Here is a 26,186-nt window from a genome sequence, read left to right on the forward strand (position 1 = left end):
ACACTCTCTCACTCACACTCTCACTCACACACATTCACTCACACTCTCACACACACACTCACTCAAACATACACACTCACACACTCTCACACTCTCACACACACATTCACACTCACACATTCACACTCACACATTCACACTCACTCATGCACACACACTCTCACACACACACTCTCACACACACACACACTCATTCACACACATACTCACACATACACACACACTCTCTCACACACTCTTACACACTCACACTCTTACACACTCTCTCACACACACACTAATTCACGCACACTCACACACACACACTCTTACACACTCACTCACACACATTCACACTCACACACTCTCACTCGCACATACACTCTCTCACACACACACACTCTCACGCACACTCACACACATACTCTCTCACACACTCATACACACACTCTCATACACACACACTCTCATACACACACACTCTCATACACACACACTCTCATACACACACACTCTCATACACACACTCTCATACACACTCACTCACACACACTCACTCTCACACACACTCACTCTCACACACACTCATTCTCACACACACACACTCTCACACACTCTCTCACACTCACACACACACACTCACACACACACTCACACACACACACACACACACACTCACACACACACTCTCACACTCACTCACATTCACACATTCTCACACACTCACATTCTCACTCACACACACATTCTCACTCACACACACACTCTCACTCACACACACACTCACTCACACACACACACACTCTCACTCACACACTCACTCTCACTCACACACTCTCACTCACACACACACACTCACTCACACTCTCTCACTCACACTCTCTCACTCACACACTCTCTCACTCACACACTCTCATTCACACACACTCTCTCACTCACACACTCTCACACACACACTCTCACTCACACACACTCTCTCACTCACACACTCTCACTCACACACTCACTCACACACACTCTCACTCACACACTCACTCACACACACTCACTCACACACACACACTCTCACTCACACACACATACTCTCACACACACACACACTCTTACACACTCACACACTCTTACACACTCACACACTCTCTCACACTCACACACTCTCACACTCACACACTCTCTCACACACACACACTCTCTCACACACTCTCTCACTCTCACACACACTCTCACTCTCACACACACTCTCACTCTCACACACACTCTCACTCTCACACACACTCTCACTCTCACACACACTCTCACTCTCACACACACACACTCTCTCTCACACACACACTCACACACACACACTCACTCACACACTCTCACACACACACACTCTCACTCACACACACATACTCTCACACACACACACACTCTCTCACACACACACACTCACTTACACACACACACACACACTCTCACTCACACACACATACTCTCACACTCACACACACTCTCATGCACACACACACTCACTTACACACTCACACACACTCTCTCACACACACTCACTCTCAGACACACTCTCACACTCACACACTTTATCTATCTCACACACACACACACACACACAGACTAAGCATTTTAGAAAATAATTAGTTTTTAGAAATACCATATTTTAAATACTCTAATAGCAACATGTGAGTCATTATTTCTAAATATTTCACTAATGCTACTTACAGCTTCTGTTTACCTTCCCAAAACACACAAATTTAGGATTTTTAGACATATTTTAAAATTACACAAAATTATTTCTTAGATTGATGGTTCACATTTTCACAATATATGTTTCTACCTTTTTGTCCAGCTTTATACAGAAAAGCAAAAACCCTTTAGCCCCCCCCCACACACACACACACACACACACACTCACACAAAAATAATAATCATGAAATAGTTGGTATGAGGTATTCATCATTGTTCTTAAAATCAGATGGCAGCTGGATCACTCATTTGGATTATTAGGATTGCTGTTTTTAAGTAAGGATTCTCAAGTTGGTCTATATATTGTGTAGCGGGAAATAGGGGATACTCTACCCCATGATGTTATTAACTATCGCCTAGATTACGAGTTTTGCGCTAAACAGGGTGCAAAACTAATGCCAAGAATATTGCGTTATTTCACTCTCCATAGCACTACCATTACGAGTTATTGAAAAGCCTCCTTGTGCTGTGCATTATGGTGCGTTAAGCTCCATACCGCACAAAAGCCAAGGGCTGAGTTTACGTGCTTGTGCACACTTTTTTAACACCTGAAGTGTGGAATGGCGATCGCCGTAATGCAATTCCATTGATGTCTATGGGGAAAAAAAAGTTACATTAACCCCTTAATGACAACTGACGTACCAGGTACGTCCTGCAAAAACTTGCAGTTAGTGACAATGGACGTACCTGGTACGTCAGTTGTCTTAGAGAGTGCTGGAAGCGATCGCAATCGCTTCCAGCAGCTCTCAGGGTATTGCAGTGATGCCTCGATATTGAGGCATCCTGCAATACCCTTTAGAAAGCATCCGATGCAGAGAGAGCCACTCTGTGGCCCTCTCTGCACCGGTAGCGATGCGGCCGTTCGTTGGTGGGTGGGAGCTTACAGGGAGGAGGGTGGGCGGCCCATCGCTACCCGGCATCCGGTTCCTTTAAGTGCATTGTGCACGCCGGATGCCGGGAGCGTGCGGGGGGGGCTGCGTGCACGCGCGCGCGCAGCAATCACTGGCACTGCCACCAATGAATTTTGGTAAGAGGGAGGGGGGCAGAATTTTTTAGATCAAAGGATCAGGATCTGGATCTGGTGGGGGGGGGTGTTGGGGCAGCTACACTACAGAAAAAATAAAAAATGTAAAAACACTTTACTTTTTGGGGAAAACTGGGTACTGGCAGACCCAAGATGGTGGCAATTAGGTAGGTGGGGAGGGTTAGAGAGGTGTTTGGGGGGGATCAGGGAGGTTGGGGGTTAAGGCAGGGGTCCATCACAGCTGAATAATTAAAAAAAAAAAAAAAAAAAAAAAAACCTTTTTATTTTAGTACTGGCAGACTTTCTGCCAGTACTTAAGATGGCGGGGACAATTGTGGGGTGGGGGAGGGAAGAGAGCTGTCTGGGAGGGATCAGGGGGTGGGATGTGTCAGGTGGGAGGCTAATCTCTACACTAAAGCTAAAATTAACCCTGCAAGCTCTCTACAAGCTACCTAATTAACCCCTTCACTGCTGGGCTTAATACAAGTGTGGTGCGCAGCAGCATTTAGCGGCCTCCTAATTGCCAAAAAGCAACGCCAAAGCCATATATGTCTGCTATTTATGAACAAAGGAGATCCCAGAGAAGCATTTACAACCATTTGTGCCATAATTGCACAAGCTGTTTGTAAATAATTTAAGTGAGAAACCTAAAATTGTGAAAAATGTCACTTTTTTTTTTATTTGCTCGCATTTGGCGGTGAAATGGTGGCATGAAATATACCAAAATGGGCCTAGATCAATACTTTGGGTTGTCTACTACACTACACTAAAGCTAAAATTAACACTACAAGCTCCCTACAAGCTCCCTAATTAACCCCTTCACTGCTGGGCATAATACACGTGTGGTGCGCAGCTGCATTTAGCGGCCTTCTAATTACCAAAAAGCAACGCCAAAGCCATATATGTCTGCTATTTCTGAACAAAGGGGATCCCAGAGAAGCATTTACAACCATTTGTGCCATAATTGCACAAACTGTTTGTAAATAATTTCAGTGAGAAACCTAAAGTTTGTGACAACATTTGTGAAAAAGTGAACAATTTTTTTTATTTGCTCGCATTTGGCAGTGAAATGGTGGCATGAAATATACCAAAATGGGCATAAATCAATACTTTGGGTTGTCTTCTAAAAAAAAATATATACATGTCAAGGGATATTCAGGGATTCCGGACAGATATCAGTGTTCCAATGTAACTAGCGCTAATTTTGAAAAAAAGTGGTTTGGAAATAGCAAAGTTCTACTTGTACTTATTGCCCTATAACTTGCAAAAAAAGCAAACAACATGTAACCATTGGGTATTTCTAAACTCAGGACAAAATTTAGAAACTATTTAGCATGGGTGTTTTTTGGTGGTTGTAGATGTGTAACAGATTTTGGAGGTCAAAGTTAGAAAAAGTGTGTTTTTTTCCATTTTTTCCTCATATTTTATATATTTTTTATATTAAATTATAAGATGTGATGAAAAAAATGGTATCTTTAGAAAGTCCATTTAATGGCGAGAAAAACGGTATATAATATGTGTGGGTACAGTAAATGAGTAAGAGGAAAATTACAGCTAAACACAAACACTGCAGAAATGTAAAAATAGCCATTGTCATTAAGGGTAAGAAAACTGAAAAATGGTCCGGTCATTAAGGGGTTAAGACCCTAACATAAACCCCTAGTCTAAACACCCCTAGTCTAAACACCCCTAATCCACCGCTCCCAATATCGGCCACACTAATAAGTTATTAACCCCTATTCTGCCACTCCCCGACATCGCCGACACTAAATAAAGTTATTAACTCCTAATCCGCCGTTCCCCGACATCGCCAACACCTAAATAAACCTATTAACCCCTAAACCGCCGGCCCCCACACATCACAAAACACTAAATTAAACTATTAACCCCTAAACCTAACACCCCCTAACTATAAATTAAAATTACAATATAACTATCTTATTATAAATAAAAACTTTCCTTTGAAATAAGAAATAAATAAGTTTAAACTATAAGTTAACCTAACATTACTATTCTAATAAAATAAAATACCAATTAAAAAAATGAATTACAATTTTTTTTTAAAAATAACACTACCAAAATATTAAAAAAATCTAAAATTGCAAAAAAATAATAAACACTAAATCATGAAAAATAAAAAACACTAAGATTACAAAAAATAATAAACGAAATTATCAAATATAAAAACAATTACACCTAATTTAATAGCCCTATAAAAATAAAAAACAAAACAAAATAAAAACACCCCCTAGCCTATAATAAACTTCCAATAGCCCATAAAAGGGCATTTAGTAGGGCATTGCCCTAAGTTAAACAGCTCTTTTACCTGTAAAAAAAATACAAAGTCCCCCCAACAGTAAAACCCCCCACCCAACCAATCCCCAAAATAAAAAACCTAACTCTAAAGAATCCTAAGCTACCATTGCCCCTAAGGGGGCATTTGTATGGGTATTGCCCTTTTACTGCCCTTAAAAGGGCATTCAGTTTTTTTTACAATTGCCCAAAGCCCTAATCTAAAAAAAACAAACACCCAAAAAAATGAAAAAAAAACCTAATGCTAAACCCTATAAAATCTACTTGCGGTTCCTGAAGTCCGGACAAACATCTTCATCCCGGCGGTAAGCAGCTATCCTGGATCGGTGATGACATCCTGCACGGAGCATCCTCTTCGTATGGTCACCGCCGTACACTGAAGTTAAATGCAAGGTAGCCGTTTTAAAATGGCGTACCTTGCATTGCTATTAGCTGATTTGATTCTTCAAATTTAAATCAGCCAATAGGATGAGAGCTTCTGAAATCCTATTGGCTGATTAGGGGTTAATAAGTGTATTTAATAGTCGCAATGTGGGTGGGCAGCAGATTAGGGGTTAATAATTTTAATATAGTATTTGCGATGCGGGGGGTTGCGGTTTAGGGGTTAATAGGTAGTTTATGGGTGTTAGTCTACTTTGTAACAGTTTAGTTATGAGTTTTGTGAAACATTTTTGTTTTTCGCAAAATCCATAACTACTGCTCTCAGATGGCGGTATGGATCTTGTCAGTATAGGCTTTAACGCAAGCATTTTAGCCTGAACGCACAACCTGTAATACCGGCGCTATTGAAATCCCACATTCAAACTTAATTTTTTTTAATGCTGAATGGACGTTGCCTTACAGGCTAAAATGCTTGCGGTATAGCTATACCGCCGTGACTCCTAATATGCGTTCCTGGCCATTCCACGCGTAAGGGGCAATTTTTCAGTGGTATAGCTGTACCGCAAAACTCGTAATCTAGCCGTATGTGAATAGTTAACTGTCAGGTGACCATTGATGTAATGGTAATCAGCTACATGGATATGTTACCCCTTCTTTGAAAGAGGGAACTCTTTTTAAAAAGGGTTACTTACCAAATTGTTGTGCTTATTTTGGGGAGCTATTGTCTCTTATAAGGCTTAGACCACTATAGAAAGTCACCTACTAGTTACAGGGGTGTGAGACCCAACATTGAAAAGAGAGGGCTCCCCATTGCCTGTAGTTCTGTTTTTTCTGTCAAATACTTACTTAAAGGACCAGTAAATACAGTGGATTTGCATAATTAACAAATGCACAATAAAAAGCCAATGCAATAGCACTTAGTCTGAATTTCAAATGAGTAATAGATTTTTTTCTGACAAATTTCAGTTATGTCTCGTTCCACTCCCCCTTAATCATGTGACAGCCATCAGCCAATCACAAATGCATATATGTATATTCTGTGAATTCTTGCTCATGCTCCGTAGGAGCTGGTGACTTAAAAAGTGGAAATATAAAAAGACTGCACATTTTGTTAATGGAATTAAATTGGAAAGTTGCTAAAAATTGCTTGCTCTATCTGAATAATGAAAGTTAAATTTTTACTTGAGTGTCTCTTTTAACCCCTTAACCCCTTAATGACAACTGACGTACCAGGTACGTCATGCATTAACTAACAGTTAATGACAATAGACGTACCTGGTACGTCAGTTGTCTAAGAGAGTGCTGGAAGCGATCGCAATCGCTTCCAGCAGCTCTCAGGGTATTGCAGTGATGCCTCCATATGGAGGCATCCTGCAATACCTTTTCAGAAGACTCCGATGCAGAGAGAGCCACTCTGTGGCCCTCTCTGCACCGGTAGCGATGGTGCCGGTTCGTTGGTGGGTGGGAGCACATCAGGGAGGCGGGTGGGCGGCCCATCGCTACCCGGCATCCGGTTCCTGTAAGTGCTATGTGCACGCCGGGTGCCGGGAGCGTGCGGGGGCGCGCGTGCGCGCCCGATTACATGGCCACTGACACCAATGAGAAAGGAAGGGGGGACAAAAATGAATGAAAAATAAATAAATATATAAGGATCTGGGAGGGGGAGGGGGTTGGGGTATTGTGGGGGGCTGCTACACTACAGAAAACATTAAAAATGGCAAAAAATTGCAAAAAAAACACTTGTTTTGGGGGCAAATTGGGTACTGGCAGACAGCTGCCAGTACCCAAGATGGCGGCAATTAGGTAGGGGAGAGGGTTAGAGAGCTGGGGGGGGGGATCATGGAGGTTGGGGTTAAGGCAGGGGTCCATCACAGCTAAAACATTTTAATTTTTTTTTATTAAAAAAAAGAAAAACTCCTTTTATTTAGTACTGGCAGACTTTCTGCCAGTACTTAAGATGGCGGGGACAATTGTGGGGTGGGGGAGGGAAGAGCACTGTTTGGGAGGGATCAGGGGGTGGGATGTGTCAGGTGGGAGGCTGATCTCTACCCTAAAGCTAAAATTAACCCTGCAAGCTCCCTACAACCTACCTAATTAACCCCTTCACTGCTGGGCATAATTTACGTGTGGTGCGCAGCAGCATTTAGTGGCCTTCTAATTACCAAAAAGCAATGCCAAAGCCATATAAGTCTGCTATTTCTGAACAAAGGGGATCCCAAAGAAGCATTTACAACCATTTGTGCCTTAATTGCACAAGCTGTTTGTAAATAATTTCAGTGGGAAACCTAAAGTTTGTGACAAAATTTGTGAAAAAGTGAACTTTTTTTTTTATTTGATGACATTTGGCGGTGAAATGGTGGCATGAAATATACCAAAATGGGCCTAGATCAATACTTTGGGTTGTCTTCTAAACAAAAATATATACATGTCAAGGGATATTCAGGTATTCCTGACAGATATCAGGGTTCCAATGTAACTAGCGCTAATTTTGAAAAAAAGTTGTTTGGAAATAGCAAAGTGCTACTTGTATTTATGGCCCTATAACTTGCAAAAAAAGTAAAGAACATGTAAACATTGGGTATTTCTAAACTCAGGACAAAATTTAGAAACTATTTAGCATAGGTGTTTTTTGGTGATTGTAGATGTGTAACAGATTTTGGGGGTCAAAGTTAGAAAAAGTGTGTTTTTTTCAATTTTTTCCTCATATTTTATATTTTTTTTATAGGAAATTATAAGATATGATGAAAATAATGGTATCTTTAGAAAGTCCATTTAATGGCGAGAAAAACGGTATATAATATGTGTGGGTACAGTAAACGAGTAAGAGGAAAATTACAGCTAAACACAAACACCGCAGAAATGTAAAAATAGCCATTGTCATTAAGGGTAAGAAAATTGAAAAATGGTCCGGTCATTAAGGGGTTAATGACCACAGCACTTTTCCATTTTCTGTCCGTTTGGGACCAAGGCTATTTTTACATTTTTGTGGTGTTTGTGTTTAGCTGTAATTTTCCTCTTGCTCATTTATTGTACCCACACATATTATATACCGTTTTTCTCGCCATTAAATGGACTTTCCAAAGATACCATTATTTTCATCATATCTTATAATTTATTATAAATTTTTTTATAAAATATGAGAAAAAAATAGAAAAAAAACACTTTTTCTAACTTTGACCCCCAAAATCTGTTACACATCTACAATCACCAAAAAACACCCATGCTAAATATTTTCTAAATTTTGTCCTGAGTTTAGAAATACCCAATGTTTACATGTTCTTTGCTTTTTTTTGCAAGTTATAGGGCCATAAATACAAGTAGCACTTTGCTATTTCCAAACCATTTTATTCAAGACTAGCGCTAGTTACATTGGGACACTGATATCTTTCAGGAATCCCTGAATATCCCTTGACTTGTATATATATTTTTTTAGAAGACATCCCAAAGTATTGATCTAGGCCAATTTTGGTATATTTCATGCCACCATTTCACCGCCAAATGCGATCAAATACAAAAAATCGTTCACTTTTTCACAAACTTTCGGTTTCTCACTGAAATTATTTACAAACAGCTTGTGCAATTATGGCATAAATGGTTGTAAATTTTTCTCTGGGATCCCCTTTGTTCAGAAATAGCAGACATATATGGCTTTGGCATTGCTTTTTGGTAATTAGAAGGCCGCTAAATGCCGCTGCGCACCACACGTGTATTATGCCCAGTAGTGCAGGGGTTAATTAGGGAGCTTGTAGGGAGCTTGTAGGGTTAATTTTAGCTTTAGTGTAGTGTAGCAGACAACCCAAAGTATTGATCTAGGCCCATTTTGGTATATTGCATGCCACCATTTTACCGCTAAATGCGATCAAATTAAAAAAAACGTTGAATTTTTCACAATTTTAGGTTTCTCACTGAAATGATTTACAAATAGCTTGTGCAATTATGGCATAAATGGTTGTAAATTTTTCTCTGGGATCCCCTTTGTTCAGAAATAGCAGACATATATGGCTTTGGCATTGCTTTTTGGTAATTAGAAGGCCGCTAAATGCCGCTGCGCACCACACGTGTATTATGCCCAGTAGTGCAGGGGTTAATTAGGGAGCTTGTAGGGAGCTTGTAGGGTTAATTTTAGCTTTAGTGTAGTGTAGCAGACAACCCAAAGTATTGATCTAGGCCCATTTTGGTATATTGCATGCCACCATTTTACCGCTAAATGCGATCAAATTAAAAAAAACGTTGAATTTTTCACAATTTTAGGTTTCTCACTGAAATGATTTACAAATAGCTTGTGCAATTATGGCACAAATGGTTGTAAATGCTTCTCTGGGATCCCCTTTGTTCAGAAATAGCAGACATATATGACTTTGGCGTTGCTTTCTGGTAATTAGAAGGCCGCTAAATGCTGCTGCGCATCACACGTGTATTATGGCTAGCAGTGAAGGGGTTAATTAGGTAGTTTGTAGGGAGCTTGCAGGGTTAATTTTAGCTTTAGTGTAGAGATCAGCCTCCCACCTGACACATCAGACCCCCTGATCCCTCCCAAACAGCTCCCTTCCCTCCCCCACCCCACAATTGTCTCCGCCATCTTAAGTACTGGCAGAAAGTCTGCCAGTACTAAAATAAAAGGTTTTTTTATTTTAATTTTTATTTTTTTAAAGCATATTTACATATGCTGGGGGTGTAGCATCCCCCCTTAGCCCCCAACCTCCCTGATCCCCCCAAACAGCTCTCTAATCCTCCCCATCTGCCTTATTGGGGGCCATCTTGGGTACTGGCAGCTGTCTGCCAGTACCCATTTTGCAAAATAAAAAGTTTTTTTTTTGTTTTTATTTTTAGTTTCTGTAGTGTAGCTTCCCCCCCCCCCACAGACCAACCCCCACCACCTGCCTGATGATCTTTTTACTTCCAACTTTATTTCCCCTTTTTAGTAAATTTTAATGCTACTTTTTCTGTAGTGCAGCGGTTCCCACCCGCTCCCTCCCGTGCACGCGCCCGCCCCCACCTCCCGTGCACGCGCGCGCGCCCGTGCGCGCCCCCCGGGCATTCCCGCCCCCGATCCCGCCCCCCTCAGCATCATCCGGGGCCATTGATGGCCGCCACCCGCCTCCCACACCGGCTCCTATCCACCCACAAACCTAGCCGTTAATGTCCGGTGCAGAGAGGGCCACAGAGTGGCTCTCTCTGCATCGGATGGCTACAAATGGTTATTGCAGGATGCCTCGATATCGAGGCATCACTGCAATAACCGGAAAGCAGCTGGAAGCGAGCAGGATCGCTTCCAGCTGCTTTCCACACCGAGGACGTGCAGGGTACGTCCTCAGGCATTAACTGCCTTTTTTTTGAGGACGTACCCTGCACGTCCTCGGTCGTTAAGGGGTTAAGATGCTGTTTATCTCTTGATGATAAAAAACAAACAAAAACTATCTAAGATACTTGAAAACTGTTTAAAGGGACACTGAACCCAATTTTTTTCTTTATTCTCTTGGTATCTTTATTTGAAATGCAAGAATGTAAGTTTAGATGCCGGACCATTTTTGGTGAACAACCTGGGTTGTTCTTGCTGATTGCTGGATAAATTCATCCACCAATAAAAAAGTGCTGTCCAGAGTACTGAACTAATAAAAAGCTTAGATGCCTTCTTTTTCAAATAAAGATAGCAAGAGAATGAAGAAAAATTGATAATATGAGTAAATTTGAAAGTTGCTTAAAATTACATGCTCTATCTGAATAATGAAAGAAAAAAATTGGGTTCAGTGTCCCTTTAAGGTGGACAAGGTTTTTACACACAAATAGTCATGGTCTGTCTGAAGTAAATAATGCTAAGATTGACTAAACTTGTTTGCTTTTATTAGTATTCATTGATTTAACTGGATCTATTTTTTATTTTAGAAAATAGTTCTGTGTTCTAGATGACTGATCTCTTGCTCCCTCTTTAGGTATGTGGTCCAGTAAAGAGGAGCTGAAGAAACTAAGAAAGACAGAAATTGTTTTTGAACCACAGACCAAATTGAAGGACTACGAGCAATACATGAAAAGCTGGGAACTGGCCCTGAAGAGATGTTCCAATTGGTACAATGACTCTTAGCAGAATAAATATTAATTTTCACCTCATTATAACCAGAGACCTTAATTGTGCAGTAGAGCATCACATACTCATCATCATCTATCCTTGTGAGGGTTAAGCGGTGCTCTCAAAGCTGCTAATCTCATCCTACACATTTACATGCCTTAATAAAAGCTGCTATTGATCTTTCTTTACTACAAGGGCACAAGCTGTCTTTCCTGAATACGCTTGCCAACAGTGTGAGTTTGCAGCAATAATGGTTTGTGTCACACTTTCTCTCACAGAATGTTGTACTCTGTGAAAGCAGCCGATGGGCATATAAAAAATTAATCGGAAAGCACTAGCACTGCAATATCCCAGATGAAAATGGATATGGAGGATACTCTAAAGGGGGACGAGAAACTGGTTCCTTAGGAGCATAGTAACAGGAGCTGTATATATTTACATTGCTCTTGTTAACTAGACTTTTAAATTACCTATAGTTTTTGAATAATATATTATTCAATCTTGATCGTTAAATTATCAAAATACTGTGAACTTAAATGTAAATAATCAATGATATTTTTTTTTCTTGAAAAATATTTTAATATCTGTTGTTTTTAACCATTTATTTTTCTCATCTTTTTTTATGTAGAATTTTATTACCGTGTATAACCATCAGAACAAAAAAGTTTAAAAGCCTGTGCCAAATATGAGTGATTACAAATAAATCACTTTTGTTTATTAATGTCAAATTATTTTTTTTCCTTTAACATCATGTTATACTTTTTGAAAAAAAGAGTCTCTTGCCAGTATGACTGTATCATTGCACCTTTAATATAAGATGCAATTTTAAAAGGTGTTATTCTTTATCCAAAACATATGTGATCATTTGCAATTAGTGTAACAGTTTAGAATTCTAAAAATACATAATTGAAAGTACTCAGAGCCTCTTTAGTAGCAAACATCTTAAACAATCATGTTAATATATATCTAAATAATTTTATGTGAGGTGTCATAAAATGCTAGAGGATAGAGGTAAACCAAACTTTTATGAAAGTAGTATACAGGAGAAGGGTTGGTGCCCTCTGCGATCTCCTCCTGAGTAGCTGCTGGTGCCGCAAAGTTGAATTGGATCAGGTTTTTCATCTTCCCCAAGGAAGAGAAGGAGAAAGAAAGAAAGATGTTTTCATGCAAATCCTTTATCCATTGAGTCATGGGAAATCGCAAAAGCAATTATTATAACTAAATAGTATCAAAATGAACAACTATGAGCTCAGGGAAATAAGGAACTGAGTTTTGAGTTATGGCCTTAATTTCTCTTGTAAGATGTATCAAGTCCACGGATTCATCCATACTTGTGGGATATTCTCCTTCCCTACAGGAAGTGGCAGAGAGAGCACCCACGGCAGAGCTGTCTATATAGCTCCTCCCTTAGCTCCACCCCCCAGTCATTCTCTCTGCCTGCTTAACTGCTAGGAAGGGCAAAGAGGCGTGTGGTGACAAAAATGTTAGTTTTTATTTTCTCAAGCAAAAGTTTGTTATTTTAAATGGTACCGGTGTGTACTATTTACTCTCTGGCAGAAAAGGGATGAAGATTTCTGCAAGGAGGATGATGATCTTAGCATTTTGTAACTAAGATCCACTGCTGTTCTCACAAGGGCTTAAGAGTACAGGAAAACTTCAGTTGGGGGAACAGTTTGCAGGCTAAACTGCATTAAGGTATGTTCAGTCTATTTTTTTCTAGACAGACTGTGTTATTTCTAGAAAAGGCTGGCAATATCCCCATGAGGGAAGGGTAAGCTGTATTCAGTAAAAGAGGAATCCAAGCTTGCATAAAGGGCTCATAGTTACTGGTGACACTAATAGGAAAAACGTTTTGTTTTAATTACAAATAAAACGTTTTTTGAAGGGACTTTAAGGGGTCTTTGTGGCTTGTTTAAGGGTTATTAACCCACATGGCTAGTTTAAGAAACACTCTGTGGTGTTTTTTAGGCCCCATAACATCGAGTGAGGTGGGTGGGGCCTATTTTCAGTTGCACAGTTTATTTACCTCAGAAGCATCAAGCTACTTCTCCAGAGATTCCTGCTGTATTTGAGGGCTGTAAAAAGGTTTTTTTCCCCACAAATTGTTCCTAAAGGGCAGGTAGGCGCCACAGCAGAGCTGTGGCAAGGTGCTGAACGTTATTTTACCAGTTTTGAAGTTTTTTCAATCTGGTTTTTACATTAAGGGGTTAATTGTTTATTTGCATAGTTGTGCAAAGTTACTAAGGCTTTATGATGCTACTGTAAAAATTTCTTTGTGTTTACTGCTTTTTTACACTGTTTTGCAGAGTTTGTGCAGCTTTTTTTCTCTTAAAGGCACAGTACCGTTTTTTCTAAGTGTTATTTGTTTTGATTAAAGTGTTTTCCAAGCTTGCTTGTTGCATTACTAGCCTGTTTAACATGTCTGACATCAAGGAAAATCCTTGTTCAATGTGTTTAGAAGCCATTGTGGAACCCCCTCTTAGAATGTGTCCCACTTGCACTGATATGTCTATAAATTATAAAGAGCATATTTTAGCACTTAAAAATATTGCAATAGATGATTCTCAGTTAGAAGGAAATGAGGGTTTAGCATCTAGCTCTCCCCAAGTGTCACAACCAGTAACGCCCGCACAAGTGACGCCAAGTACCTCTAGTGCGTCTAATTCATTTACTTTACAAGACATGGCCACAGTTATGAATAAAACCCTCACAGAGGTTTTCTCTTAACTGCCTGGTTTACAAGGAAAGTGTGTCAGCTCTGGGTTAAGAACAAATGCTGAGCCGTCTGATGCTTTATTAGCCGTATCTGATATACCCTCACAATGTTCTGAAGTAGGGGTAAGGGATTGGTTATCTGAGGGAGAGATTTCTGATTCAGGAAAGACGCTCCCTCAGACAGATTCTGATATGACGGCCTTAAAATTTAAGCTTGAACACCTCCGCTTATTGCTGAAGGAGGTATTAGCTACTCTAGACAATTGTGACCCTATAGTGGTCCCAGAGAAATTGTGTAAAATGGACAGATACTTAGAGGTTCCTGTTTACACTGATGTTTTTCTAGTCCCTAAGAGGATTGTGACTATTGTTACTAAGGAGTGGGATAGACCAGGTATTCCGTTCGCTCCCCCTCCTGTTTTTAAGAAAATGTTTCCCATATCTGACACCATACAGGACTCGTGGCAGACTGTTCCTAAGGTGAAGGGAGCTATTTCTACTATTGCTAAGCGTACAACTATACCTATTGAAGACAGTTGTGCTTTCAAAGATCCTATGGAAAAAAAATTAGAGAGTCTCCTAAAGAAATTTTTTGTTCATCAAGGTTTTCTTCTCCAACCTATTGCATGCATTGTTCCTGTAACTACTGCAGCTGCTTTCTGGTTTGATGCTCTAGAAGAGGCTCTCCAGGTGGAGACTCCATTAGAGGATATTATGGATAGAATTAAGGCCTTTAAGTTGGCTAATTATTTCATTACAGATGCCGCTTTCCAAATGGCTAATTTAGCGGCAAAGAATTCATGTTTTGCCATTTTAGCACGCAGGGCGTTATGGCTTAAGTCCTGGTCTGCTGATGTGTCATCAAAATCTAAATTGTTGAACATCCCTTTCATAGGAAAGACCCTATTCTTGCCTGCACTGAAAGAAATTATTTCAGACATCACTGGAGGGAAAGGCCATGCCCTCCCTCAGGATAAAACAAATAAGATGAGGACCAAACAAAATAATTTTCGTTCCTTTCGGAACTTCAAGGGTGGTCCCGCTTAAGCTTCCCCTGCAGCACAAGAGGGGAATTCTGTCCAATCCAAGTCAGTCTGGAGACCTAACCAGGCTTGGAACAACGGTAAACAGGCCAAGAAGCCTGCTGCTGCCTTTAAGACAGCAGGAAGGGGTAGCCCCCGATCCGGGACCGGATCTAGTAGGGGGCAGACTCTCTCTCTTTGCTCAGGCTTGGGCAAGAGATGTTCACGATTCCTAGGCTTTAGAAATTGTGTCCCAAGGATATCTTCTGGACTTCAAAGACTCCCCCCCAAGGGGGAGATTTCACATTTCTCAATTGTCTGTAAACCAGACAAAGAAAGAGGCGTTCTTACGCTGTGTAGAAGACCTACATACCATGGGAGTGATTCGCCCAGTTCCAAGAGCAGAACAAGGGCTAGGTTTTTACTCCAACCTGTTTGTGGTTCCCAAAAAAAGAGGGAACTTTCAGACCAATCTTGGATCTCAAAATTCTAAACAAGTTCCTCAGAGTACCATCTTTCAAGATGGAGACTATTCAGACTATTCTTCCTCTGATCCAGCAGGGCCAATATATGACTACCGTGGACTTAAAGGATGCGTATCTACACATCCCTATTTACAGAGATCATCATCAATTCCTCAGATTCGCCTTACTGGACAGGCATTACCAGTTTGTGGCCCTTCCCTTCGGGTTGGCCACGGCTCCCAGAATTTTCACAAAGGTGCTAGGGCGCCTTATCTAGACAACATCTTAATTCAGGCGTCGACTTTCCAGCTAGCCAAGTCTCACACGGACATCGTGTTGGCTTTTCTGAGATCTCACAGGTGGAAGGTGAACATAAAAAATAGTTCTCTCGTCCCTCTCGCAAGAGTTTCCTTCCTAGGGACTCTGATAGACTTGGTAGAAATGAAAATATTTCTGACGGAGGTCAGAAAATCAAAACTTATAATCACTTGCCGAGCTCTTCATTCCATTCCTCGGCCATCAGTGGCTCAGTGTATGGAGGTAATCGGATTTATGGTAGCGGCAATGGACATAGTTCCTTATGCCCGCCTACACCTCAGACCACTGCAACTATGGAATGGGGATTATGCAGATTTATCTCCTCAACTGTATCTGGACCAATAGATTCTCTTTTCTGGTGGTTGTCTCTGAACCACCTGTCTCAGGGAATATGTTTCCGCAGCCCAGAGTGGCTCATAGTAACGACAGATGCCAGCCTGCTAGGCTGGGGTGCAGTCTGGAAATCCCTGAAAGCACAGGGCTTATGGTCTCGGGAGGAATCTCTCCTCCCGATAAACATTCTAGTACTGAGAGCGATATTCAGTGCACTTCAGGCGTGGCCTCAGCTAGCTGCGACCACATTCATCAGATTTCAGTCGGACAACATCACGACTGTAGCCTATATCAATCATCAAGGAGGAACACAGAGTTCTCTAGCGATGATGGAGGTAGCCAAAATTATCCGATGGGCGGAGGATCACTCTTGCCATCTCTCAGGAATCCATATCCCAGGGGTAGAGAACTGGGAGGCGCATTTCCTAAGTCGTCAGACTTTTCATCCGGGGGAGTGGGAGCTCCAGCCAGAGGTATTTGCCCAGCTTACTCAGCTATGGGGCACACCAGAATTGGATCTGATGGAGACAGAACGGCAAACTTCCGCATTATGGGTCCAGGTCCCGGGATCCCCAGGCGGTACTGATAGATGCTCTAGCAGTGCCCTGGTCCTTCAATCTGGCTTATGTATTTCCACCGTTTCCTCTCCTCCCACGTCTGGTTGCCAGAATCAAGCAGGAGAGAGCTTTGGTGATTCTGATAGTGTAAGGATTCCAGTCCTGCTTTTACTTTTTGCCTTAACTCACCTTCCTCACCTGTACTTAAGGCATCACCCCGCCCCAAACATGTGCTTAGTTGTTGAGTATTGTTTGCTAAAACCAGTGCTCTGTTTCTTATAAGCTATATACTTATCACAAGAAGATTTACTTCAACTACTTTAACATTTGGATTACAAATACCAGCTGCAGTTTGGTCTCATAAACGGACTAATAACAACTAGTCTCATTCATCCTGAAGTTTGCCATTCCAAGAAGTATTAATTTATTTCAACTCCACATCTCTACTGGAATTACTACTTAATTCCCAACAGGAGGATTCTATCTACTATCGCTACGGTATTTGTATCACATCTAATTTACCTTGGATGCCTAATGTAACGGCTAATTTCAAATATCATGTTATCACTTGAAGTTATCTAAATTGACTTTGTCTCTCAGATACTATTATGTTTTGCAACGTATGTTTCATTTAATTATATAAACTTTCTTTGATTCATTCTCATACCGGACAGTAACGGACTTTACGTGACGTCACACAGCTTCATTCATCTCAGCGTGTCATACAGCTCCTTACAAAACAGCGTGTCTCACAGCACCTATTACACTCACTGGTCGGTGTTCAGATATCCAAGCTGCAAGCATAATTCAGTGTGCTGTGTCTCGCAGCAGGTCACGCCCCTGTCAGCACCTGCAGTCTGTGTGTCTCACATCTCTCACTCTTCAGTGCTTATTACAATGATCAATATCTCTCTCATTTGGACTTGAGCAATACTAATGTCAAAAGTTGTTATTAATACTAATACTTACTTTCAGTCCCTTAATATTTATATGGTATAACAATAATATATAACCATATAAAGACTTACTGCCTTTCCTTATAAAAATCACTCTGAGTAAAACAGTCTATGCTGATATAATAGCCTGTACTTCAGTTGTGAAACAAATATAATTTATTTAGACTCTGCAGTTGTGATTCAAATAACCAAGGAACCTGATATAACAACTAAGCCATTAATAATGGATCCAGCAGAGCTTCCTCAAATTGTTTATAATTTAACACAAAGAGTTGACCAACTTAGTCAAGCCTTTAGAGAGTTACAATTAGAAAATGAGACTTTAAGAAAAGTAATAAAAGACACTGTCTCTACTACACAGAGCCTTCCTGACAATCTGTCAGAACCATTTATTGCACCTCCAGATTTTTTCAATGGAGATAGGAATTTATACCGACAATTTAAAAATGCTTGTCTGCTTAATTTCACCCTTAAACCTAGAACATACCCAAATGATAGGGTTAAAGTCCTTACAATGATAAGCTATTTAAGAGGTGAACCTCGCATTTGGGCAGACACTCTCTTTGAGACAAATAATGCTGTTCTCTCATCTTTTTCATCTTTCCTGGATATCATGGATGAATTATACTATGATTCTAACCTACAGTATACTGCTGAGAAAAAGATGAGGAACCTAAAACAAGGTATCAACCCTGTTGAATGTTACATAACAGAATTCAAGCAATATTCTATTGACTCTCAATGGAACGCCATTGCTTTAAAAAAACAGTTCAGGCTTGGACTCTCTGACGCAGTAAAAGATGAATTAGTCCGAACTGAGTTACCTGAAACATTGGAAGGCCTTATGAAGCTCAGCAGGCAAATTGATAGGAGATTACGTGAAAGAAGATTTGAACGTCAATACCCTGAAATTGTTTACAAGAAGGATAAGGCTCTATACCATCCCACTTCTAACAGTTCTCATACTGGTTCAACTGGTGCTGAAGCAATGGATATAAGTTCTATTAAAGGACCTCTAACTCCTGAAGAACGCATCAGAAGGAAGACTAGAGGCCTCTGCATGTATTGCGCATCCTCATCTCATACTTTAAAGGATTGCCCCTCTTTGCCACAGAACAAGAAGAGTAAGTACCATTCCAATCTTTCTCTCCAGTTAAAGAATAACAACCCTCGTCATTGTTCTTTATTTCTTTCTCTACAGTGGGCAAATAAGCAAGTGACCATTCCAGCCATCTTGGATACAGGAGCACAAGGAAACTACATTGACAGTTCTCTAGTTTCAAAAAATAAAATAACATTGATAAAAAAGTTGTCTCCTATTTTCCTTCGTGTGGTTGATGGCTCTGAGATATCATCAGGGCCGATTACACATCACACCATCCCTCTCTCTGTCACCACATTAAAAACACATCATGAACATCTCACTTTTGATGTAATCACTTCTCCATTATTCCCAATAGTACTTGGGCTAGCTTGGTTACAGCTACACAAACCTGATATTAATTGGAAATCCTTAAATGTCCAATTAAATTCTGATTTTTGTCAACAGACTTGCCATAGAACCTTTTTTCACAGTTTATCCTCCACATCAGAAACTCTGATACCAGAAATGTACAAGCAGTTCTCTGAAGTCTTCAGTAAGAAGGAAGCAGACACCCTTCCCCCACACAGAATCTATGACTGCCCTATTGAACTGAAACCTGGAACCACACCACCTATTGGACATCTATACCCACTTTGTCAACCAGAACTGGATCATCTAAAGACTTACCTAGATGAAAATCTAAAGAAAGGGATTATCCGTCCTTCTGTTTCTCCTGCTGGTGCAGGAATGTTTTTTGTGCGGAACAAAGACCAATCTCTTCGGCCTATCATTGACTTCAGACAATTGAACAAAAACAGAATTTATGTTTACCTGATAAATTACTTTCTCCAACGGTGTGTCCGGTCCACGGCGTCATCCTTACTTGTGGGATATTCTCTTCCCCAACAGGAAATGGCAAAGAGCCCAGCAAAGCTGGTCACATGATCCCTCCTAGGCTCCGCCTACCCCAGTCATTCGACCGACGTTAAGGAGGAATATTTGCATAGGAGAAACCATATGTTACCGTGGTGACTGTAGTTAAAGAAAATAAATTATCAGACCTGATTAAAAAAACCAGGGCGGGCCGTGGACCGGACACACCGTTGGAGAAAGTAATTTATCAGGTAAACATAAATTCTGTTTTCTCCAACATAGGTGTGTCCGGTCCACGGCGTCATCCTTACTTGTGGGAACCAATACCAAAGCTTTAGGACACGGATGAAGGGAGGGAGCAAATCAGGTCACCTAAATGGAAGGCACCACGGCTTGCAAAACCTTTCTCCCAAAAATAGCCTCAGAAGAAGCAAAAGTATCAAATTTGTAAAATTTAGAAAAAGTGTGCAGTGAAGACCAAGTCGCTGCCTTACATATCTGATCAACAGAAGCCTCGTTCTTGAAGGCCCATGTGGAAGCCACAGCCCTAGTGGAGTGAGCTGTGATTCTTTCAGGAGGCTGCCGTCCGGCAGTCTCATAAGCCAATCGGATAATGCTTTTAATCCAGAAGGAGAGAGAGGTAGAAGTTGCTTTTTGACCTCTCCGTTTACCAGAATAAACAATAAACAAAGACAAAGTTTGTCTGAAATCCTTAGTAGCTGCTAAGTAAAATTTGAGAGCACGAACTACATCCAAGTTGTGCAACAAACGTTCCTTCTTTGAAACTGGATTAGGACACAAAGAAGGCACAACTATCTCCTGGTTAATGTTTTTGTTAGAAACAACTTTTGGAAGAAAACCAGGTTTAGTACGCAAAACCACCTTATCTGCATGGAACACCAGATAAGGAGAAGAACACTGCAGAGCAGATAATTCTGAAACTCTTCTAGCAGAAGAAATTGCAACCAAAAACAAAACTTTCCAAGATAATAACTTAATATCAACGGAATGTAAGGGTTCAAACGGAACCCCCTGAAGAACTGAAAGAACTAGGTTGAGACTCCAAGGAGGAGTCAAAATTTTGTAAACAGGCTTGATTCTAACCAGAGCCTGAACAAAGGCTAGAACATCTGGCACAGCTGCCAGCTTTTTGTGAAGTAACACAGACAAGGCAGAAATCTGTCCCATCAAGGAACTTGCAGATAATCCTTTTTCCAATCCTTCTCGAAGGAAGGATAGACTCTTAGGAATCTTAACCTTGTCCCAAGGGAATCCTGCAGATTCACACCAACAGATATACCAAATTATGTGGTAATTTTTCTGGTTACAGGCTTTCAGGCCTGAACAAGAGTATTAATAACAGAATCTGAGAACCCTCGCTTTGATAAGATCAAGCGTTCAATCTCCAAGCAGTCAGCTGGAGTGGGTCGAACGGACCTAGAACAAGAAGGTCTCTCAAAGGTAGCTTCCATGGTGGAGCCGATGACATATTCACCAGATCTGCATACCAAGTCCTGCGTGGCCACGCAGGAGCTATCAAAATCACCGACGCCCTCTCCTGATTGATCCTGGCTACCAGCCTGGGGATGAGAGGAAACGGCGGGAACACATAAGCTAGTTTGAAGGTCCAAGGTGCTACTAGTGCATCCACTAGAGCCGCCTTGGGATCCCTGGATCTGTACCCGTAGTAAGGAACTCTGAAGTTCTGACGAGAGGCCATCAGATCCATGTCTGGAATGCCCCACGGTTGAGTGACTTGGGCAAAGATTTCCGGATGGAGTTCCCACTCCCCCGATGCAATGTCTGACGACTCAGAAAATCCGCTTCCCAATTTTCCACTCCTGGGATGTGGATAGCAGACAGGTGGCAGGAGTGAGACTCCGCCCATAGAATGATTTTGGTCTCTTCTTCCATCGCTAGGGAACTCCTTGTTCCCCCCTGATGGTTGATGTATGAACTTGGCCCTCGCTAGCTGAGGCCAAGCTTTGAGAGCATTGAATATCGCTCTCAGTTCCGGAATATTTATCGGTAGAAGAGATTCTACCCGAGACCAAAGACCCTGAGCTTTCAGGGATCCCCAGACCGCGCCCCAGCCCATCAGACTGGCGTCGGTCGTGACAATGACCCACTCTGGTCTGCGGAAGGTCATCCCTTGTGACAGGTTGTCCAGGGACAGCCACCAACGGAATGAGTCTCTGGTCCTCTGATTTACTTGTATCTTCGGAGACAAGACTGAATAGTCCCCATTCCACTGACTGAGCATGAACAGTTGTAATGGTCTTAGATGAATGCGCACAAAAGGAACTATGTCCATTGCCGCTACCATCAAACCTATCACTTCCATGCACTGCGCTATGGAAGGAAGAGGAACGGAATGAAGTATCCGACAAGAGTCTAGAAGTTTTGTTTTTCTGGCTTCTGTCAGAAAAATCCTCATTTCTAAGGAGTCTATTATAGTTCCCAAGAAGGGAACCCTCGTTGACGGAGATAGAGAACTCTTTTCCACGTTCACTTTCCATCCGTGAGATCTGAGAAAGGCCAGGACAATGTCCGTGTGAGCCTTTACTTGAGGAAGGGACGACGCTCGAATCAGAATGTCGTCCAAGTAAGGTACTACAGCAATGCCCCTTGGTCTTAGCACCGCCAGAAGGGACCCTAGTACCTATGAGAAAATCCTAGGAGCAGTGGCTAATCCGAAAGAAAACGCCACGAACTGGAAATGCTTGTCCAGGAATGCAAACCTTAGGAACCGATGATGTTCCTTGTGGATAGGAATATGTAGATACGCATCCTTGAAATCCACCTTGGTCATGAATTGACCTTCCTGGATGGAAGGAAGAAGTGTTCGAATGGTTTCCATCTTGAACGATGGAACCTTGAGAAACTTGTTCAAGATCTTGAGATCTAAGATTGGTCTGAACGTTCCCTCTTTTTTGGGAACTATGAACAGATTGGAGTAGAACCCCATCCCTTGTTCTCCTAATGGAACAGGATGAATCACTCCCATTTTTAGCAGGTCTTCTACCCAATGTAAGAATGCCTGTCTTCTTATGTGGTCTGAAGACAACTGAGACCTGTGGAACCTCCCCCTTGGAGGAAGCCCCTTGAACTCCAGAGAATAACCTTGGGAGACTATTTCTAGCGCCCAAGGATCCAGAACATCTCTTGCCCAAGCCTGAGCGAAGAGAGAGAGTCTGCCCCCCACCAGATCCGGTCCCGGATCGGGGGCCCGCATTTCATGCTGTCTTGGTAGCCGTGGCAGGTTTCCTGGCCTGCTTTCCTTTGTTCCAGCCTTGCATAGGTCTCCAGGCTGGATTGGCTTGAGAAGTATTACCTTCCTGCTTAGAGGACGTAGCCCTTGGGGCTGATCCGTTTCTGCGAAAGGGACGAAACTTAGGTTTATTTTTGGTCTTGAAAAGACCTATCCTGAGGAAGGGCGTGGCCCTTGCCCCCAGTGATATCAGAGATAATCTCTTTCAAGTCAGGGCCAAAGAGTGTTTTCCCCTTGAAAGGAATGTTAAGCAATTTGTTCTTGGAAGACGCATCCGCTGCCCAAGATTTTAACCAAAGCGCTCTGCGCCACAATAGCAAACCCAGAATTTTTTCGCCGCTAACCTAGCCAATTGCAAGGTGGCGTCTAGGGTGAAAGAATTAGCCAATTTAAGAGCACGAATTCTGTCCATAATCTCCTCATAAGAAGAAGAATTACTAATAATCGCCTTTCCTAGCTCATCAAACTAGAAACACGCGGCTGCAGTGACAGGGACAATGCATGCAATTGGTTGTAGAAGGGAACCTTGCTGAACAAACATCTTTAGCAGACCTTCTAATTTTTTATCCATAGGATCTTGGACAGCACAACTATCTTCTATGGGTATAGTGGCGCGCTTGTGTAGAGTAGAAACCGCCCCCTCGACCTTGGGGACTGTCTGCCATCAGTCCTTTCTGGGGTCGACTATAGGAAAACAATTTTATAAATATGGGGGGAGGTACTAAAGGTATACCGGGCCTGTCCCATTCTTTACTAACAATGTACGCCACCCGCTTGGATATAGGAAAAGCTTCGGGGGGCCCCGGGGCCTCTAAGAACTTTTCCATTTTACATAGTGGTTCTGGAATGACCAGATAATCACAATCATCCAAATTGGATAACACCTCCTTAAGCAGAGCGCGGAGATGTTCCAACTTAAATTTAAAAGTAATCACATCAGGTTCAGCTTGTTGAGAAATGTTTCCTGAATCTGAAATTTCTCCCTCAGACAAAACCTCCCTGGCCCCCTCAGACTGGTGTAGGGGCCCTTCAGAAACCATATCATCAGCGTTCTCATGCTCTACAGAATTTTCTAAAACAGAGCAGTCGCGCTTTCGCTGATAAGTGGGCATATTGGCTAAAATGTTTTTGATAGAATTATCCATTACAGCCGTTAAATGTTGCATAGTAAGGAGTATTGGCGCACTAGATGTACTAGGGGCCTCCTGTATGGGCAAGACTGGTGTAGACGAAGGAGGGGATGATGCAGTACCATGCTTACTCCCCTCACTTGAGGAATCATCTTGGGCATCATTTTTACTAAAATTTTTTATGACATAAAATACATATAGTTAAATGAGAAGGAACCTTGGTTTCCCCACAGTCAGAACACAATCTATCTGGTAGTTCAGACATGTTAAACAGGCATAAACTTGATAACAAAGCACAAAAAACGTTTTAAAATAAAACCGTTACTGTCACTTTAAATTTTAAACTAAACACACTTTATTACTGCAATTGCGAAAAAGTATGAAGGAATTGTTCAAAATTCACCAAAATTTCACCACAGTGTCTTAAAGCCTTAAAAGTATTGCACACCAAATTTGGAAGCTTTAACCCTTAAAATAACGGAACCGGAGCCGTTTTTATATTTAACCCCTTTACAGTCCCTGGAATCTGCTTTGCTGAGACCCAACCAAGCCCAAAGGGGAATACGATACCAAATGATGCCTTCAGAAAGACTTTTCTATGTATCAGAGCTCCACACACATGCAGCTGCATGCCATGCTGTCCTCAAAAACAAGTGCGCCATACCGGCGCGAAAATGAGGCTCTGACTATGATTAGGGAAAGCCCCTAAAGAATAAGGTGTCTAAAACAGTGCCTGCCGATATAATCATATCAAAATACCCAGAATAAATGATTCCTCAAGGTTAAATATGTGTTAATAATGAATCGATTTAGCCCAGAAAAAGTCTACAGTCTTAATAAGCCCTTGTGAAGCCCTTATTTACTATCTTAATAAACATGGCTTACCGGATCCCATAGGGAAAATGACAGCTTCCAGCATTACATCGTCTTGTTAGAATGTGTCATACCTCAAGCAGTAAGAGACTGCACACTGTTCCCCCAACTGAAGTTAATTGCTCTCAACAGTCCTGTGTGGAACAGCCATGGATTTTAGTTACGGTGCTAAAATCATTTTCCTCATACAAACAGAAATCTTCATCTCTTTTCTGTTTCTGAGTAAATAGTACATACCAGCACTATTTTAAAATAACAAACTCTTGATTGAATAATAAAAACTACAGTTAAACACTAAAAAACTCTAAGCCATCTCCGTGGAGATGTTGCCTGTACAACGGCAAAGAGAATGACTGGGGTAGGCGGAGCCTAGGAGGGATCATGTGACCAGCTTTGCTGGGCTCTTTGCCATTTCCTGTTGGGGAAGAGAATATCCCACAAGTAAGGATGACGCCGTGGACCGGACACACCTATGTTGGAGAAATAACCATAAAAAATCGATACCCTCTCCCCCTCATTCCTGAACTCATAGAAAGACTCAGGCATGCTCAGATTTTTACTAAATTAGATTTGAGAGGGGCGTACAATTTAGTGCGTATCCGAGAAGGGGATGAGTGGCTTACCGCTTTTAGAACTAGGTATGGGTTGTTTGAATATCTAGTTATGCCCTTCGGCTTAACTAACGCACCCGCAACTTTCCAGTTCTTTATTAATGACATTTTCCATGATCTCCTTGACACATGTGTTGTTGTCTACCTAGATGACATTCTAATCTATTCCACGAATCTAGAAGAACATATCAAACATGTTAGTTGGGTTCTAGCAAGACTCCAAGTTCATCGACTCTACGCCAAATTGGAAAAATGTATTTTTCACACCAACAAAATAGAGTTCCTGGGTTACTCCATCAGCCCAAATGGGATTCAAATGCAAGATAACAAAGTGGAAGCAGTAAAATCCTGGCCCACACCTTCAACACGGAAAGAACTACAAAAGTTTCTTGGCTTCAGTAACTATTACAGAAAGTTCATTCGCAATTTCTCAAAAATTGCGAAACCTCTGACTAAATTAACTAGTGTTAACTGC

General features: G+C 41.5%; 1 protein-coding gene across 2 annotated transcripts in view; it reads left to right on the plus strand.

Moving 5' to 3' along the window:
- Positions 1-12,232, plus strand: part of GK5 (glycerol kinase 5) — a 163,856-nt gene extending 151,624 nt beyond the window's left edge. For both annotated transcript variants that reach the window (XM_053709816.1, XM_053709817.1), the window contains one exon: positions 11,371-12,232. In XM_053709816.1, the coding sequence (XP_053565791.1) occupies positions 11,371-11,519 (149 nt within the window). In that variant the 3' untranslated portion in view covers positions 11,520-12,232. The remainder of the gene's footprint in view (positions 1-11,370) is intronic.
- Positions 12,233-26,186: the final 13,954 nt, after the last annotated feature.

The sequence above is a fragment of the Bombina bombina genome, chromosome 4, assembly GCF_027579735.1.
Source record: "Bombina bombina isolate aBomBom1 chromosome 4, aBomBom1.pri, whole genome shotgun sequence".
Classification (NCBI taxonomy): domain Eukaryota; kingdom Metazoa; phylum Chordata; class Amphibia; order Anura; family Bombinatoridae; genus Bombina; species Bombina bombina.